At 48.8% G+C, this 19,293-nt stretch overlaps 1 protein-coding gene across 1 annotated transcript in view; it reads right to left on the bottom strand.

The window, feature by feature from the left end:
• The window catches only part of ELP3 (elongator acetyltransferase complex subunit 3), a 150,192-nt gene extending 141,981 nt beyond the window's left edge, over positions 1-8,211 (bottom strand). The window contains exon 1 of the mRNA XM_074947397.1: positions 5,992-8,211. Coding sequence (XP_074803498.1) covers positions 5,992-6,574 — 583 coding nt within the window. The 5' untranslated portion in view covers positions 6,575-8,211. The remainder of the gene's footprint in view (positions 1-5,991) is intronic.
• Between the last annotated feature and the right edge of the window lie 11,082 nt (positions 8,212-19,293).

Consider the following 19,293-nt stretch of genomic DNA (forward strand, 5'->3'; position numbering starts at 1 on the left):
ACATTCAGCGTTTAAAATAGTGTTAAATATAAAAAATGTGTTTCTAATTCATAAGGGGGGGTTGCACTCAGAGGCGTGCTGGGCGAAAGGGGTCGCCAGCACACAACAATTGAGAACCCCAGGGGTCTCGAACATTTTAATGAAAATATAGAGAGCAGCTAAACTACAGCATCTCAGTGGAAATTCTCCAGCCTCGAGACCGCAACCTCTCACAAGACACTCTTTGGTGGGGAGGCTGCTGCCCCACAAGTTTGATAACACTGGGGAGCACATACAGGCTCTGCATCACCCACTGGGGTCAGAGGAAGCTTCTTTGGTCTGGACCCCCTACCCTTCTAAGGGTATGTCTACACTACGAAATTAGGTCGAATTTATAGAAGTCGGTTTTTTAGAAATCGGTTTTATATATTCGAGTGTGTGTGTCCCCACAGAAAATGCTCTAAGTGCATTAACTCGGCAGAGTGCTTCCACAGTACCGAGGCTAGAGTCGACTTCCGGAGTGTTGCACTGTGGGTAGCTATCCCACAGTTCCCGCAGTCTCTGCTGCCCATTGGAATTCTGGGTTGAGATCCCAATGCCTGATGGGGCTAAAACATTGTCGCGGGTGGTTCTGGGTACATATCGTCAGGCCCCCGTTCCCTCCCTCCCTCCGTGAAAGCAAGGGCAGACAATCGTTTCGCGCCTTTTTTCCTGAGTTACCTGTGCAGACGCCATACCACGGCAAGCATGGAGCCTGCTCAGGTAACCGTCACCATATGTCTCCTGGGTGCTGGCAGACATGGTACTGCATTGCTACACAGCAGCAGCAACCCATTGCCTTGTGGCAGCAGACGGTACAGTATGACTCGTAGCCATCATCGTCATGTCTGAGGTGCTCCTGGCCATGTCGGCCAGGAGCACCTGGGCAGACATGGGCGCAGGGACTAAATTTGGAGTGACTTGATCAGGTCATTCTCTTTAGTCCTGCAGTCAGTCCTATTGAACCATCTTATGGTGAGCAGGCAGGCGATACGGATTGCTAGCAGTCCTACTGCACCATCTTCTGCCGAGCAGCCATGAGATGTGGATGGCTTGCAGTCCTTCTGCACCGTCTGCTGCCAGCCAAAGATGTAAAAGATTAGATGGAGTGGATCAAAACAAGAAATAGACCAGATTTGTTTTGTACTCATTTGCTTCCCCCCTCCCCCGTCTAGGGGACTCATTCCTCTAGGTCACACTGCAGTCACTCACAGAGAAGGTGCAGCGAGGTAAATCTAGCCATGTATCAATCAGAGGCCAGACCAACCTGCTTGTTCCAATAAGAACAATTACTTAAAAAGAAAAGGAGTACTTGTGGCACCTTAGAGACTAACCAATTTATTTGAGCATGAGCTTTCGTGAGCTACAGCGGATGCATCCGACGAAGTGAGCTGTAGCTCACGAAAGCTCATGCTCAAACAAATTGGTTAGTCTCTAAGGTGCCACAAGTACTCCTTTTCTTTTTGCGAATACAGACTAACACGGCTGTTACTCTGAAACCCAACAATTACTTAGGTGCACCATTTCTTATTGGAACCCTCCGTGAAGTCCTGCCTGAAATACTCATTGATGTAAAACTACCCCCTTTGTTGATTTTAATTCCCTGTAAGCCAACCCCGTAAGCCATGTCGTCAGTCGCCCCCCCCTCCGTCAGAGCAATGGCAGACAATCGTTCCGCGCCTTTTTTCTGTGCGGATGCCATACCAAGGCAAGCATGGAAGCCGCTCAGCTCACTTTGGCAATTAGGAGCACATTAAACACCACACGCATTATCCAGCAGTATATGCAGCACCAGAACCTGGCAGAGCAATACCGGGTGAGAAGGCGACGTCAGCGCGGTCACGTGAGCGATCAGGACACGGACACAGATTTCTCTGAAAGCACGGGCCCTGCCAATGCATGCATCATGGTGCTAATGGGGCAGGTTCATGCTGTGGAATGCCGATTCTGGGCTTGGGAAACAAGCACAGACTGGTGGGACCGCATAGTGTTGAAGGTCTGGGACGATTCCCAGTGGCTGCGAAACTTTCGCATGTGTAAGGGCACTTTCATGGAACTTTGTGACTTGCTTTCCCCTGCCCTGAAGCGCATGAATACCAAGATGAGAGCGGCCCTCACAGTTGAGAAGCGAGTGGCGATAGCCCTGTGGAAGCTTGCAAAGCCAGACAGCTACCGGTCAGTTGGGAATCAATTTGGAGTGGGCAAATCTACTGTGGGGGCTGCTGTGATGCAAGTAGCCCACGCAATCAAAGATCTGCTGATATCAAGGGTAGTGACCCTGGGAAATGTGCAGGTCATAGTGGATGGCTTTGCTGCAATGGGATTCCCTAACTGTGGTGGGGCCATAGATGGAACCCATATCCCTATCTTGGCACCGGAGCACCAAGCCGGCGAGTACATAAACCGCAAGGGATACTTTTCAATAGTGCTGCAAGCTCTGGTGGATCACAAGGGACGTTTCACCAACATCAACGTGGGATGGCCGGGAAAGGTACGTGAAGGTTGGACATATGACCAGGGAAGAGTATAAAAATATTGCTCGGGCATGTAGGAAAGATATAAGGAGGGCCAAATCGCACCTGGAGCTGCAGCTAGCAAGAGATGTCAAGAGTAACAAGAAGGGTTTCTTCAGGTATGTTGGCAACAAGAAGAAAGCCAAGGAAAGTGTGGGCCCCTTACTGAATGAGGGAGGCAATCTAGTGACAGAGGATGTGGAAAAAGCTAATGTACTCAATGCTTTTTTTGCCTCTGTTTTCACTAACAAGGTCAGCTCCCAGACTGCTGCGCTGGGCATCACAGAATGGGGAAGAGATGGCCAGCCCTCTGTGGAGATAGAGGTGGTTAGGGACTATTTAGAAAAGCTGGACGTGCACAAGTCCATGGGGCCGGACGAGTTACATCCGAGAGTGCTGAAGGAATTGGCGGCTGTGATTGCAGAGCCCTTGGCCATTATCTTTGAAAACTCGTGGCGAACGGGGGAAGTCCCAGATGACTGGAAAAAGGCTAATGTAGTGCCAATCTTTAAAAAAGGGAAGAAGGAGGATCCTGGGAACTACAGGCCAGTCAGCCTCACCTCAGTCCCTGGAAAAATCATGGAGCAGGTCCTCAAAGAATCAATCCTGAAGCACTTACATGAGAGGAAAGTGATCAGGAACAGTCAGCATGGATTCACCAAGGGAAGGTCATGCCTGACTAATCTAATCGCCTTTTATGATGAGATTACTGGTTCTGTGGATGAAGGGAAAGCAGTGGATGTATTGTTTCTTGACTTTAGCAAAGCTTTTGACACGGTCTCCCACAGTATTCTTGTCAGCAAGTTAAGGAAGTATGGGCTAGATGAATGCACTATAAGGTGGGTAGAAAGCTGGCTAGATTGTCGGGCTCAACGGGTAGTGATCAATGGCTCCATGTCTAGTTGGCAGCCGGTGTCAAGTGGAGTGCCCCAGGGGTCAGTCCTGGGGCCGGTTTTGTTCAATATCTTCATAAATGATCTGGAGGATGGTGTGGATTGCACTCTCAGCAAATTTGCAGATGATACTAAACTGGGAGGAGTGGTAGATACGCTGGAGGGGAGGGATAGGATACAGAAGGACCTAGACAAATTGGAGGATTGGGCCAAAAGAAATCTGATGAGGTTCAATAAGGATAAGTGCAGGGTCCTGCACTTAGGATGGAAGAATCCAATGCACCGCTACAGACTAGGGACCGAATGGCTAGGCAGCAGTTCTGCGGAAAAGGACCTAGGGGTGACAGTGGACGAGAAGCTGGATATGAGTCAACAGTGTGCCCTTGTTGCCAAGAAGGCCAATGGCATTTTGGGATGTATAAGTAGGGGCATAGCGAGCAGATCGAGGGACGTGATTGTTCCCCTCTATTCGACACTGGTGAGGCCTCATCTGGAGTACTGTGTCCAGTTTTGGGCCCCACACTACAAGAAGGATGTGGATAAATTGGAGAGAGTCCAGCGAAGGGCAACAAAAATGATTAGGGGTCTAGAGCACATGACTTATGAAGAGAGGCTGAGGGAGCTGGGATTGTTTAGTCTGCAGAAGAGAAGAATGAGGGGGGATTTGATAGCTGCTTTCAACTACCTGAAAGGGGGTTCCAAAGAGGATGGCTCTAGACTGTTCTCAATGGTAGCAGATGACAGAACGAGGAGTAATGGTCTCAAGTTGCAATGGGGGAGGTTTAGATTGGATATTAGGAAAAACTTTTTCACTAAGAGGGTGGTGAAACACTGGAATGCGTTACCTAGGGAGGTGGTAGAATCTCCTTCCTTAGAGGTTTTTAAGGTCAGGCTTGACAAAGCCCTGGCTGGGATGATTTAACTGGGAATTGGTCCTGCTTCGAGCAGGGGGTTGGACTAGATGACCTTCTGGGGTCCCTTCCAACCCTGATATTCTATGATTCTATGTGACGCTCGCATTTTCAGGAACTCTGGTCTGTTTCAAAAGCTGCAGGAAGGGACTTTATTCCCAGACCACAAAATAACTGTTGGGGATGTTGAAATGCCTATAGTTATCCTTGGGGACCCAGCCTACCCCTTAATGCCATGGCTCATGAAGCCGTACACAGGCAGCCTGGACAGTAGTCAGGAGCTGTTCAACTACAGGCTGAGCAAGTGCAGAATGGTGGTAGAATGTGCATTTGGACGTTTAAAGGCACGCTGGCGCAGTTTACTGACTCGCTTAGACCTCAGCAAAACCAATATTCCCACTGTTATTACTGCTTGCTGTGTGCTCCACAATATCTGTGAGAGTAAGGGGGAGATGTTTATGGCGGGGTGGGAGGTTGAGGCAAATCGCCTGGCTGCTGGTTACGCGCAGCCAGACACCAGGGTGGTTAGAAGAGCAAGGAGGGTGCGGTACGCATCAGAGAAGCTTTGAAAACCAGTTTCATGACTGGCCAGGCTATGGTGTGAAAGTTCTGTTTGTTTCTCCCTCATGAAGCCCCCCGCCCCTTGGTTCACTCTACTTCCCTGTAAGCTAACCACCCTCCCCTCCTCCCTTCGATCACCGCTTGCAGAGGCAATAAAGTCATTGTTGCTTCACATTCATGCATTCTTTATTCATTCATCACACAAATAGGGGGATGACTACCAAGGTAGCCCAGGAGGGGTGGTGGAGGAGGGAAGGAAAATGCCACACAGCACTTTAAAAGTTTACAACTTTAAAATTTATTGAATGCCAGCCTTCTCCACCTCTCCTCCCGGTCATTTTGTGCTTTCCTGCACTCTGACATTATTTGCCTCCACGCATTCGTCTGTGCTCTGTCAGTGTGGGAGGACAGCATGAGCTCAGAGAACATTTCATCATGAGTGCGTTTTTTTTTCTTTCTAATCTTCACTAGCCTCTGGGAAGGAGAAGATCCTGTGATCATTGAAACACATGCAGCTGGTGGAGAAAAAAAAAGGGACAGCGGTATTTAAAAAGACACATTTTATAAAACACTGGCTACAGTCTTTCAGGGTAAACTTTGCTGTTAACAAGCACATGTGCTTTCATTACAAGGTAGCATTTTGCCTCCCCCCACCGCGTGGCTACCCCCTCAATCCTCCCCCCCCTCCCCGCGGCTAACAGTGGGGAACATTTCTGTTCAGCCACAGGCAAACAGCCCAGCAGGAATGGGCACCTCTGAGTGTCCCCTGAAGAAAAGCACCCTATTTCAACCAGGTGACCATGAATGATATCTCACTCTCCTGAGGATAACACAGAGAGATAAAGAACGGATGTTGTTTGAACGCGAGCAAACATACACTGCAATGCTTTGTTGTACAATGATTCCCGAGTACGTGTTACTGGCCTGGAGTGGTAAAGTGTCCTACCATGGAGGACGCAATAAGGCTGCCCTCCCCAGAAACCTTTTGCAAAGGCTTTGGGAGTACATCCAGGAGAGCCGCGAATGCCAGGGCAAAGTAATCCTTTCACATGCTTGCTTTTAAACCATGTATAGTATTTTAAAAGGTACACTCACCGGAGGTCTCTTCTCCGCCTGCCAGGTCCAGGAGGCAGCCTTGGGTGGGTTCGGGGGGTACTGGCTCCAGGTCCAGGGTGAGAAACAGTTCCTGGCTGTCGGGAAAACCGGTTTCTCTGCTTGCTTGCTGTGAGCTATCTACAACCTCCTCATCATCATCATCTTCTTCGTCCCCAAAACCTGCTTCCATGTTGCCTCCATCTCCATTGAAGGAGTCAAACAACATGGCTGGGGTAGTGGTGGCTGAACTCCCTAAAATGGCATGCAGCTCATCATAGAAGCGGCATGTTTGGGGCTCTGACCCGGAGCGGCCGTTCGCCTCTCTGGTTTTCTGGTAGGCTTGCCTCAGCTCCTTAAGTTTCACGCGGCACTGCTTCGGGTCCCTGTTATGGCCTCTGTCCTTCATGCCCTGGGAGATTTTGACAAAGGTTTTGGCATTTCGAAAACTGGAACGGAGTTCTGATAGCACGGATTCCTCTCCCCATACAGTGATCAGATCCTGTACCTCCCGTTCAGTCCATGCTGGAGCTCTTTTGCGATTCTGGGATTCCATCATGGTCACCTCTGCTGATGAGCTCTGCATGGTCACATGCAGCTTGCCACGCTGGCCAAACAGGAAATGAGATTCAAAAGTTCGCGGTTCTTTTCCTGTCTACCTGGCCAGTGCATCTGAGTTGAGAGTGCTGTCCAGAGCGGTCACAATGGAGCACTCTGGGATAGCTCCCGGAGGCCAATACCGTCGAATTGTGTCCACAGTACCCCAAATTCGACCCGGCAAGGCTGATTTAAGGACTAATCCACTTGTCAGGGGTGGAGTAAGGAAATCGATTTTAAGAGCCCTTTAAGTCGAAATAAAGGGCTTCATCGTGTGGACGGGTGCAGGTTTACATCGATTCAATGCTGCTAAATTCGACCTAAAGTCCTAGTGTAGACCAGGGCTAAGTTGTCTGCCACTGCTGCACCACTTGCGTCTTCTGATTTCCAGGGAAAGCTGGTCTCTCTCCCCACAAAGAGGCAGGTGGTTCTGATTGCGTCTGAAGCAGCACATGGATTTATTATAACTGACTTCAGTGGGTGCAGGATTAGGCCCATGGCAGGTTTACAGTTACACAACAGATGCAGAGATGCTGGAGGTGAAAAAGACATATTAGGTGCCATCTAATGCCTGGTGGTCAATGCAGGGATGTTCTTTACAGTCGATTTGCCAGGGTTTTATTCAAGTGCATTCTGACTAACTCATGCAATGAGGTTTCCACTATTTCACCTGGGAGAATATTGCATTATCTAGATCTCACCATTAATACCTATTGGTTCCTGATATTGAGTTTAAAATTTCCCTGTCTTAAATTCTTTCCAGTCTGTCTGATTACTTATTATTATTCTTACTATTTATTGTAACATAGAATCATAGAATATAAGGGCTGGAAGGGACCTCAGGAGGTCATCTAGTCCAACCCCCTGCTCAAAGCAGGACCATTCCCCAATTTTTGGCCCAGATCCCTAAATGGCCCCCTCAAGGATGGAACTCACAACCCTGGGTTTAGCAGGCCAATGCTCAAACCACTGAGCTATGGAGCCTCAACTGAAATTGGGGCCTCATGTGCTATCAGCTGTAGAACAAGAAAGAGACAAACCCCTTTTACTATGCTAAACAATTCCTCTCTATCTTAGGTATCTACAGCCTTCAGATTCTTGCATGCAGTCATATTGCTACCTTCAGCTCCTCAGTGGTCCAACAGCTAATTATCCATATATACAGCTTTTAATCTTTATTCATAAACCAATCATGACTGAGTTCACCAAAGAAGACCTCCACATTTTAAAGTTAATATACACTTTTATCTATTTACCAGATTGGGTGTTTAATAATATTAACTCAGCACTAGGTGGCAGCAAAGTATTTAAATTGGCAAGAGCAGCTCAAATCCTGATTCCTCCATAAATATATTAACTGTACGGTTGAAGAGAAGGGGATAACAGCTGGAAACTGGTGTAAAGGGGCAGGAGACTGGGAGAGAGGGGCAAAGGATGCCTGGAACTTAGGACCGAGGAAGAGAGAAAAGTATCAGAAGTATCTATGAAGGTAGATGTGGTAAGGCAAGTGTTTCTTGGGGAGCCATCCTAGTACCCAGGGCTGTTCCCATGGTTTGGAGAAAGTATTTGTTGTTGGATGGGTACTAGGATGGCTCCCCAGTATGCCAACCTCTTCATGGGCCACTTTGAAGAATAATTTTCTGGACAAATGCACCACTAAATCAATGATATGCTTCAGATACATCAATGATATTTTCATCCTCTGGATAGACAACTTAAACTTCCTCATTGATTTCCCCCACAATGTCAACAACCATCACCCATCCTAAACTCTCCCTGGAACAGTCCCATACTAGCATCAACTTCCTGGACACCACAATCATCTTCAACAATGGAACCCTACAGACTCAGGCGCCGACTTCTAATGGCGCCCGTGAGTGCTCAACCCCCCCTCTGACCCCGGCCCTGCTGGGACTCCACCCCTGCCCCCTCCCACCTCCATTCCGACCCCTTCTCCAAAGTCCCTGCGCAAACTCTGCCCCCTCCCTGCCCCTATTCGACTCCTTCCCCAAATCCCCGCCCCAGCCCCGCCTCTTTCCCGCCTCCTCCCCTGAGCGTGCCACGTTCCAGCTCCGCCCCACTCCCTCCCAGAGCTTGCTACAGCTGTTTGGTGGCGGCAAGCGCTGGGAGGTAGGCGGAGGAGCGGGGACGCGACGCGCTCAGGGGAGGAGCCAGGGGAGGAGGTGAGGTGGGGTGGGAGGGGAGCTTGGCTACCGGTAGGTGCAGAGCACCCACTAATTTTTCCCCATGGGTGCTCCAGCCCCGGAGCACCCATGGAGTCAGCGCCTATGCCTACAGACAGCTACATACAAGAAACCCTTGGATCACCATCCCTAGCTTCATAGATCCAGAAACCACCTCAAACACACACAGAAATCTGTTATCTACATCCAGGCACTCAGATACCACAGAATATGCTCTGAAGAAAGTCCAGGATACAAACCTTAACACACTCAAAACACCTTTACCAAACAAGGACATTGCACCAGAGAAATAGATAGCATCGTGGAACAGGCCACCCAAATACCCTGAGAAAACCTGCTTCAATACAGAAATAAAACCTCCTCTAACTACACACCCCTAGCTGTCACCTTCCACCCTACACTGGAACCCCTTATGGGGTATCATCAGACAGCTTCAACATATTCAATGGGGAACTGATCCTGAAAGAAATCTTTCCTAAACCCCCTCTTCTGGCCTTCAGACAACCCTGCAACCTCTCCAAGCTCATCATCAGAAGCCAACTTCCCACAGGCCAGGACATATCAACTCAAGGAGGCACCAGATGCCAGAACAACAGATGCAAAACCTACAAACATATCTTCACTGCTATAATGATCAACACCCTCACAATACTACCTTTCAAGATCCAGGGGTCCTACCCATGCCTATCATAATGTGGTGTACCTCATACAATGCACATAGGGTATGTCTACACAGCAACTAGACACATAGGCACCGACTCTGTGGATGCTCCAGGGCTGGAGCACCCATGGAAAAAAATTAGCAGTGCTTAGCATGCACTGGCAGCCAAGCACCGCCCCTGCCCCCAGTGCCTCCCGCCTGCCGGCGGCCCCACAGATCAACTCCTCCCCTTCCCTCCCAGCGCCTCCCAGGGGTTGAGGCGGGGCTGGGGCGGGGGTTTGGGGAAAGGGGTGGAGTGGGCCTGGGGCGAAGCAGGGGCAGGAAGACGTGGGGTGGGGTGAGGGCTTGGAGGAAGGGGTGGAGTGGGGGTGGGCCTGGGTCGGGGGCGGGAGATCAAGCACCCCCCGGGTAGAGAGGAAGTCAGTGCCTATGATTAGAAACCTGTGGCTGGCCTTTGCAAGCTGACATGGGCTCAGGCTGTGGGGCTCCTTCATTGCTGTGTAGCTTTCTGGGCTTGGGCTGGAGCCCAGGTTCTAGGACCCTGCAAGGTGGGAGGGTCCCAGGGCTCAGACTCCAGCCATGCCTGGAAGTCTACACAGCAATGAAACAGTCCCGCAGCCTGAACCCCTTGAGCCTGTCAGCTGGCCCAGGCCAGCAACAGGTGTCTAGTTGCTGGGCAGACATACCCTAAATGCCCCACTAACGACTATGTGGGGGAAACCAGACCATAGCTACGCTCATGAATGAACTCACACAGGAAAAAGATAAAAGACAAAAAAAACCCTCTCGCCTGTGGGTGAACACTTTTCACAGAGCGATCGTTCTGTTTATATCTGATCTATCAGTCCTCATCCCTAAAGGAAACCTGCACAACACTTTCAAAAGACAAGCCTGGCAGTTTAAATTAATAACTTTGCTAGATACTAAAAATCATAGGTTTCAGAGTAGCAGCCGTGTTAGTCTGTATTCGCAAAAAGAAAAGGAGTACTTGTGGCACCTTAGAGACTAACCAATTTATTTGAGCATAAGCTTTCGTGAGCTACAGCTCACTTCATCGGATGTATGCTCAAATAAATTGGTTAGTCTCTAAGGTGCCACAAGTACTCCTTTTCTTTTTACTAAAAATCATGGTCTTAATAAAGATGCTGGGTTTGTGGCTGAGTACAACATCTGTAACCCTCTAACCCCCCCTTTTTGCCCTGTGACTACAGGGGTGTTCATGGGCCACTTCACCTTGAATGGTCCCTTACAGACACGTGCTAATGCTAACCTATCTGTTTGATTTTATATTTAGCTGTGACACTAGAACATATATAAGAATGGTCCTACTGGGTCACACCAAAGGTCCATCTATCCCAGTATCCTGTCTTCCGACAGTGGCCAGTGCCAGGTGCTTCAGAAGGAATGAACAGAACAGGTAATCATCAAGTGATCCATCCTCTGTCGCTCATTCCCAGCTTCTGGCAAACAGAGGCTAGGGACACCATCCCTGTCCATCCTGGCTAATAGCCATTGATGGACCTATCCTCCATGAATTTATCTAGTTCTAGTTTATCTAGTCCATGAATTTATCAGATACTCTACGTATCTGTAAGCACTTTTCCCAGACCTGAAGAAGAGCTCTGTGTAGCTTGAAAGCTTGTCTCTCTCACTAACAGAAGTTGGTCCAATAAAAGATATTATCTCACCCCCTTGTCTCTGTAAACAGAAGCTGGCAGAGTGGACTGGTGGCCACAAGCAGAGGCCACTGATTATATGGCATATATGCTGCAGGAGGAACAGAACTCTGGACCTACCGACTTTGAAGGGCAAGCTCACTCTCCTTTAGCTATCCCTAGCACTGGGGCTTATATCACTGTTTCCCTACACAGACAGTGGTACTCCCACCCCAAAGTTGTGGTGGGCTAAGTAAGAGTGGGCTCGGAGCAGAGCTTCCCTGAGGAGCAGCCATGGAATATTGCATGAGCCCCAGATCCGCTGTAGTGCTGTCCCCTTCAAACATGCGTCTGTTGTGGGGAAAGCAGCAGGTAGGCATCTGAACGCCACCTGCCTTTTATCCCTGGTCATGCCTTGGCCACTAGAGTAGCCATCCAGGGAAGCCGCTGACAAGTACATGGTTATAGGCTCACACAGTATCCTGCCCACTCAAGCGTCTCTTTTTCTGTGATATTCAGCTCAGTCATGCAGGGGACACCACTGGTTGTTCCCATCCAGAGCGACATGTATCCTAGTGAATGGGGGAATGTGGTAGGGGAGCAGGAGGACAAAAAACAAGTAGAGCCACAAATAGAAAGAGAGAGAAATCGACAAAAGAAAAGACAACGAGAAAAAACAAGAGGAGACAGGAAAGCAAGTAGACAGAAAGAAGAGATGGTGGCAGCTGTATATGGGTCTGGAGAAAGAACGTGCTGCAGAAGGGCGAAAAGGACAGCCACTAGTGAGCATACCTCAAGGGCTTTAATTTTCCCCATGTCCACACTGGCTTATGCCCCCTTCCTTGGAGCACTTTTTAGACTGCTCTCTTGCCTTAGACTAGGGGTTTTCAATCTAGGAGGCCGGGGGGGATGACCATCTGGCCCTTCCCATATTGGTAAATGGCAAGGACAACCTAGTATGGAAAAGGTTGAGACCAAATGCTCCAATTGTTACTGTGTTACAAATTGTTACAAATGCTCCAAACCTACTTAGACCAAATGCTCCAATTGTTACTGTGACATATTCTTCATAGAGATATTATTGTGATATGAGTATGACATAATTATGATGTATTTTATTCAAGATGGGTCATGTGAGATATCATTGGAAAGGTTATGATTTACTAAATATGATTATTCTATTTGTATACATGTATCATTTTTGTATCTGAAGTTAGGAATATTGTCTGTACAGCTATTACAAATGTGTTTACACCTGGGGAACGCCCACTGGACAGAATGCAATAAGTCTAGGGGTATGTCCTCACTAGCAAGGTTAAAGTGCTGCCATGGCAGTGCTTCAACATGCCTGTGTAGTCACGGCACCAGTGCAGCGCCTTAAAAAACCCACCCCCACGAGGGGAGTAGCTACCAGCGCTGTAAAGTGGCAGTGTACACAAGGCCTAGATTGCTGGCTGGAAGGGCCATTAGGAAGAACAATAGGTTTTAGAAGATGCTAATCTTTCACCGGGAAAGCCTTCCTGGGGATGCTGCAAACAGACTCTGAGTTATAGCTGTAGGGTCATGTGATCAAGTCACCCGATGCTGGACACCATGATAATATTAGTATTTTTCCACTGGCTGAGGGTGGGAATCACACTGGAAGACAACAGATTCCCACCATATATAAAGCCTATTTAAGGCAGGGGAGTGACAAAATCAGGTTGGTTCTTCATTGAATCCCCACCCACAATGACTGCTGTTAACACCTAAGAAACAAAGACTGAACGAGGGGAGAAGGACTGAGTCCATGCTGGAAGGTTGTCTAGCCTGTGAATGAAATATTTGAAGTTTTAAGCTGCAGGCAAGTGCAGCTGGCCTCCAAGAACCTCTGCAATCTGCCTAAAACAACATTTAGGGTGAGAAATTTCTACTTGTAACCAGTTTCTTTACTATCTTAATCTTAGATTGCGTGTTTGTTTTATTTGCTGGGTAATCTGCTTTGATCTGTTTGCTATTCTTTATAATCACTTAAGATCTATCTTTTGTAGTTAATAAACTTGCTTTTGTTTTGTCTAAAACCAGTGTGTGTATAAATTATAACTGGGGCAGAAAGCTGTGTATATTCCTCTCCACATTGAGGGAGGGGGTGAATTTCATGAGCTTACACTGTACAGTTCTCTGTGCAGCGCAAGACAGTACAATTTTAGGTTTGCCCTCCAGAGGGGGGTGTGCACTTGAGTATCTGAGCAGTTCCTTAGCTGAAGCCTTCCCATGCAGAGGCTAGTCAGAAAGCCAGTTTGCATGTTACAACAGCTGGGTATGTCCCTATCTGTATGTGTGCTGATGAAACTGTGAGACCAGGAGCGTGTCTGCAGCTTGTCACAGCAGTACAGTTAAAGGGAGCCCAGGCTGGTGGGTCAGGCGGGCTCAGTGGGTACCCCAGTTCCAAGTGGCACCCCGAAGGAGTGAGGGGACCCATCACAATTACCTCCCTCCTGACTCAGCCTTCCTTAAGGGCTGAATTCAGTTTCCTTCTGACAGTGCTTGTCGAGCACCGGGAGTTCCTGGTAGTGTACATGTCATTTCTGTAACACCAGTTCTAGATAATCTTTAACCCAAAAGATAAAAGTCTCTTCCAGGCATGCTGCAAAAAAAGTTCAAGTTTTGGGGGGAGGTGTTTGGGGAGTGGGTGGGTTGGGGGAGGGGATGCAGCTTATTTTGGAAGCAATCACCATATATTATGGATGGAGAGTAGCTGCCCATAGGTGCCCTGAATGTCTCCCCTGATCACCATTCCCAAAGCCATCGCAAGGTGCTCTGCAATAGGCATCTGGGATTGGCATTCTGGGGTCAAGCTTAGGGGTCAGGGTCCGTGTTCTGCATGTTTGTGAATGAACCCTTTTGATCTGTCTGTGACCCCCTGCGCATTCACCCCCACACACATAGTGTTTGTATTTCTAGATGGGGGATCTAGGTATGGCAGGATGGGAACTGTTTGATATGTATCTGTCAGCAGAAAAGAGCATCATCTGGCATCCCATGATGTACATTAACTCCTAACACTGGTCAGGAATGCCATTTAAGATAGGATTTTGGTCTATCCTCAACTCAGTATTGGCCTAACTCTGCTCTCATTGAAGTCAATGGGCATCTTCAACCTCCACTGACTTCAGCAGAAATTGCATGTACTACACAATTCCCAACAGGGGGACATCTCTTTAGATCAAAAGAGCCGTGATTAGGAAAGTTTCATTGATAGAGTCCAGAGCTAAAATGTAGCACCAAACCCTGCCACTGATCCATGCAGGGAACGCCAGAAGAAATCAATTGGAGTTTTGGGTGAAAGTTGATGGCAGGTTTTAGATAATAAGGGAGTTGGTACATTTAAGAACATAAGGACTTAAGAAGGGCCATAGTGGGTAGACCAGTGGTCCATCTAGCCTCGTATCCTTACTTCAGACAGTGGCCAATGCCAAGTGCTTTAGAGGGAATGAACAGAACAGGCAATCGAGTCATCCATCCCCTGTTGTCCAGTCCCAGCTTCTGGCAATCAGAAGCGAGGGACACTCAGAGCATTGGGTTGCTCCATGAATGTAACTAGTTCTTTTTTGCACCCCATAATACTTTTGGCTTTCACATCTTCAATGCATTCCACAGGTTGACTGTGTGTTGTGTGAATACGTACTTCCTTTTGTTTGTTTTAAGCCTGCTGTCTATTAATTTCATTGGGTGACTCCTGGTTCTTGTGTTATGTGAAAGACTAAATAACATTTCCTTATTCACTTTCGCCACACCACTCATGATTTTATAGACCTCTATCATATCCCCCCCTTAGTCATCTCTTTCCAAGATGAATGGTCTCAGTCTTTTAATCTCTCCTCATACAGAAGCTATTCCATACACTTAATCATTTTTGTTGCCCTTCTCTGTACCTTTTCCAATTCTAATGTATCTTTTTTGAGATGGGGTAACCAGAACTGCATGCAGTATTCAAGGTGTTGGGATGCCATGGGTTTATATACATACATTATGATATTTACTGTCTTATCAATCCCTTTCCTAACGGCTCCTAACATTCTGTTAGCTTTTTTGACTGCTGCTGCATATTGAGCAGATGTTTTCAGAGAACTATCCACAATGACTCCACGATCTCTTTCTACAGTTAATTTAGACTCCATCATTTTGTATGTAGAGTTGGGATTATGTTTTCCACTGTGCAATACTTTGCATTTATCAACACTGAATTTCATCCGCCATTTTGTTGCCCAATCACCCAGTTTTGTGAGCAATACTGCAACAAGTTGGCGGTTCTTGAATCTTTTCTCTCCCATGTTTAGCACATCAGGTCTAATATCCCTTGGGGCTGTCTTCCATACAATAACTCAAATGTGAAGAATCCCATAGAGACTTGTGGAACTTCCTGGAAAGCAAACCTCAGGGGAGGCTTGAGCTGGTCCTAGTAATGAAGGACAACGGTCACAAACTTTTTTAACATCTCTGTGACGGGGTGTATAAACCCCTCAGTGGACAGGAGAGGGTTAAGGAGTAACTCTAGGCTCAGGAGGCCTCACCCCTTCACCCCTATGTAGCATGCTTGGGTTGGAGGAAGGTTTTAAAAGGCAGCCACACAGCTCAGTCAGAGGCTGACAGCCAGGGAGAAGGAGGTGCTTTGGGAGCTCCAGGGAAGGACACGACCCTCACACCGAGCCAGGGAACAGGGAGCCCTGGCCTGGAGACTGGGACCAGGGCTGGAAGCCTGGAAGGTAGTGCTCCCCAGGGATGGACAGCAGCTGGCTGGGATGCAGAAAGAGGAAATGACCCAGGGAAGCTGACTTGAGGCTGATGCAAGATGCCACCAAGTGAGCAGCCAAATCAACCTCCCTGAGTCAGAACCCGGTAAAGTGGCAAGGCCCAGGTGCCTCTACCCCACCCATGAACCGTACCCATCAGGCAGAGTTGCTGCCCAAGGACTCACCCATCAAGAGTGACTGCCACCTTGAGTGCTAACCACTAGATGGGAGACCCTGCCCCCGCCCACAATCCCCTTCAAGGGTTTAAGCCATCGGTCTGTGGGTGGTAGACAGAAGTTCCTAAGGCTTTGACTTCTAGTAAACTGCACACCTTCCTCACTAATCTGAACATGAAATTGGTTCCTGAGTCAGTGATTATTGCTTTGGGGATGCCTATTTGAGCAAATACTTTTGTAAGCGCTGCAGCAACAACTGTCACCTCTGTGGATCGGAGGGATAGTGCCCTGGCATAGCACATGACATAATCCGTGATCACTAAGACCTATTGGTGTCCTGCCATGCTCTTTCCCGGGGGGCTATTAAATCCATTCCTACACTTTCGAATGGGGTTCCCACCACAGGAAGGGGCACTAGAAGGCTCGTCCACCCTTCCTTGGGCTCATCCACTGACATTTGGAGCATATGAAGTGCAATCGTCCCACACTTCCTTGTGGACACCAGGCCAATAAAAGCTCATGACTTTCAAGACTTTTTTCCTGCCCGCTGATTCCTCCGCGAGATATCACTTGGGCCAGCTTCAACACCTCCCTTCAGAAGCACCTGGGGACGATGAGGTGCATCCTGACCTCCCCAGTCTGAGGGTCTGTCACTGCTCGGTGTACTTTTTCCCCTTACAATTCAAAGTGTGGCCATAGTTTTGGTTGCAGTGGGTCCTTTACTTCATCGTTGACCCGGGTGAGCTGCTTGTAGGTTTGGCTCAGCATCAAATCACTTTGTTTTTCTTCAGTCAAGTCAACTTGGCTCAAGAGCAGGTCGATGTTGGGGGAGGGGAGTATGTGGATCCTTGGCTCAAGTCCTCATGGGGTGTCAGTAGGAGTAGGACCATTAACAGGGGATGTGGATGTTCCTTCCTGCAGTCATTATCCTCCCTCAGCCCAACCATTCCCTGAGGGTCTCCTGCTATCGAGTCCACAGACTCCCCTCTTTTTCCCTCCAGAGCCTTCCCTTGCCCCTCCTCTATCCATTCTCAAAAGAACTTCCAGTCCTGCCCAATTGTCACAGGGTAGGCTAGGTTGGTGGCCACCCCCACGCAGGCCATGTCAGCGTGGTTCCACACTGGTAACTCTACCTATCTCATAGGGTACGAGGTGCACATCCCCATGGACACATTGTAGAAAAATGGTACCCAATGGCCCATCCTCAACCCCTGGCAGGTATTCTCTGACCTCTGTTTGACTACACCCCGAAGCTATTAAGCCTTGCATTCTGACCCCTTTAACCTGCACTGGGACCACTAGTTTTTTACAGTCCCTTCTTGTGAGTTCTGGGTTCCATCCTCCAGACCTGACCATAGCTGCAGTCCACATATGGGCAATCCCATCGGAAGTGGCCTGGTTGCCCACACATGACACCAGCCAGTAAAGGGGCCTTACCTGCTTGTGCTCCCAAATTCAGTGGTGTTTCCATGGAGGAGCCTCTCGCCGGACTGGAACCTCCCTCCTGTCTCATCTCTCTGTGGGGCTCAACCCCCGAGGGCAGTCTCTGCTCACTTGGCCATCCCTCCTTGGATTGGGAAGCCAGATTTCTCTTGTACCTCCTCTCCTCACTCTTCCTCTGGTCATCTGATTTGGCTGTGGTTGGCCCAGGTCCCTCCTTGGTGTTTCTTGGATAGGCCCAGCAGACAGCACGTAATTCTTAGTCAGTGTCACTGCTTCTTACAGTGTCTCTGGTTGGTATCGGACCACCCAGTCCTGTATTCCAGGTGGAGAAGTTTGTTGAATCTTCTCCAACATGAACCTTTCCACCACCTGTACTCCTGTTATTTCCTAGGGCTGGAACCACCACCAGCAATGTTCCTTTAAAGTCTGGGTTATTGTCCTGGGTCAGGCTCTGGCCGAAAATCTCTCCTGCCGTACCCTCTGCATTGGGTCTCCTCTGAGATGACAAAAGCATCTAAGATGGCTGCCTTGAGTGGGGAATAGTCCTGCGCAGCCATCGCATCAAGGCTTCAGTATCGGCCTGGGCCACCCCTTTCACGTATGAGGCAATCAGGACCACTCAGCTCTCCACCAGCCAATAGGCTGCCATGGCGACCCTCTTGAACATTACTAGGAATGCTTTGGGCTCATCGTCTGGTTCCATTGTTGTCAGTTTCAGAGGGAGGATTGGAGTTAGGCTGTTGTTCGCCACTCCCACTGGTGGGTTAGAAGCCATGTTGTGTTGCCAACTCCCTAATGAGCTGCTGCTGCTGTTGTTGCTACATAGCCTGCTGCTATTGTTGCATTGCCGGGTGTTGCAATACTGGGTCGGTAGTTGTTGTTGCTGTTGATTCTCCACAACACATTATAGCAATTTGTCAAGATCCATCCCTACAACCCACTTCAGTTTTTGTTTTAATGTCTCAGGCTCCCTTCAGGCCCAAGGACATATGCCTGCATTCTCCGCCAATTTTGGTCAGACAGTGGCTTTACAGTTTTCTTCAGTCTGCCTGCCCTGGAGGGGGCCCTGATGGGTGCATAGAGAAGGCCTCAGTCTCTGTGTGTCCCCTGTTCCCCCACTTGGGGTTCTGTAATGATGACGGGGAGCAGGAGAGGAGGACCCAGGCTCTCCCACTGCACCAGGTCCCAACCCAGGGTGCTACAGAGGTGTTACAGTGTCTGGACTACTTGTTGGTCCACCCCAAGTTATGTGCCCCCTGTCCAGGTCACTTCCTATTGGGCTGTGGCTCCTTTGTTTGCGCATGGTCACAGTCAGTAGTATCTGCTTTGTCTGGAAGGGGTCAACATCCCGTTCTTTGGGATCTCTTGTGGATTCTCGGCTCCAGAGAGGGGTGGGAAAATATGGACCACTGCTCCTGGAGTGAGAGAAGGCTGCAGTCGCTCTTCCCACAGCTCCAGGTGTCAACCTCACTTCCTGGTTCTGCCTGTTAGTCCTCCCCTCCTCTCACTGAGCTACCGGTGCCCTTTTAAAACTGTCTCTCCACCTGGAGCATACCCTTTACCTGTTGAGGGGCCTTCCTGTCCCAGTCCTGCTCCATGCCTTGCTCTAGTTTAGTGTGGGGGCTGTAAACCCCATCATGTGGCCCTTCTTCTATTACTGGTGGAATTCAGCAATAAATCCACTGATTCATTGGCCATAAGGGTTTATAAGTAAGGCTACGATTTAGTCATGGAGGTCTGTGACTTCCAGTGACCTGCGTGACTTCACCCTGTGGTGGTCGGGAGCTGCAGGGTCTC

Source organism: Natator depressus, chromosome 3, assembly GCF_965152275.1.
Source record: "Natator depressus isolate rNatDep1 chromosome 3, rNatDep2.hap1, whole genome shotgun sequence".
Taxonomy (NCBI): domain Eukaryota; kingdom Metazoa; phylum Chordata; order Testudines; family Cheloniidae; genus Natator; species Natator depressus.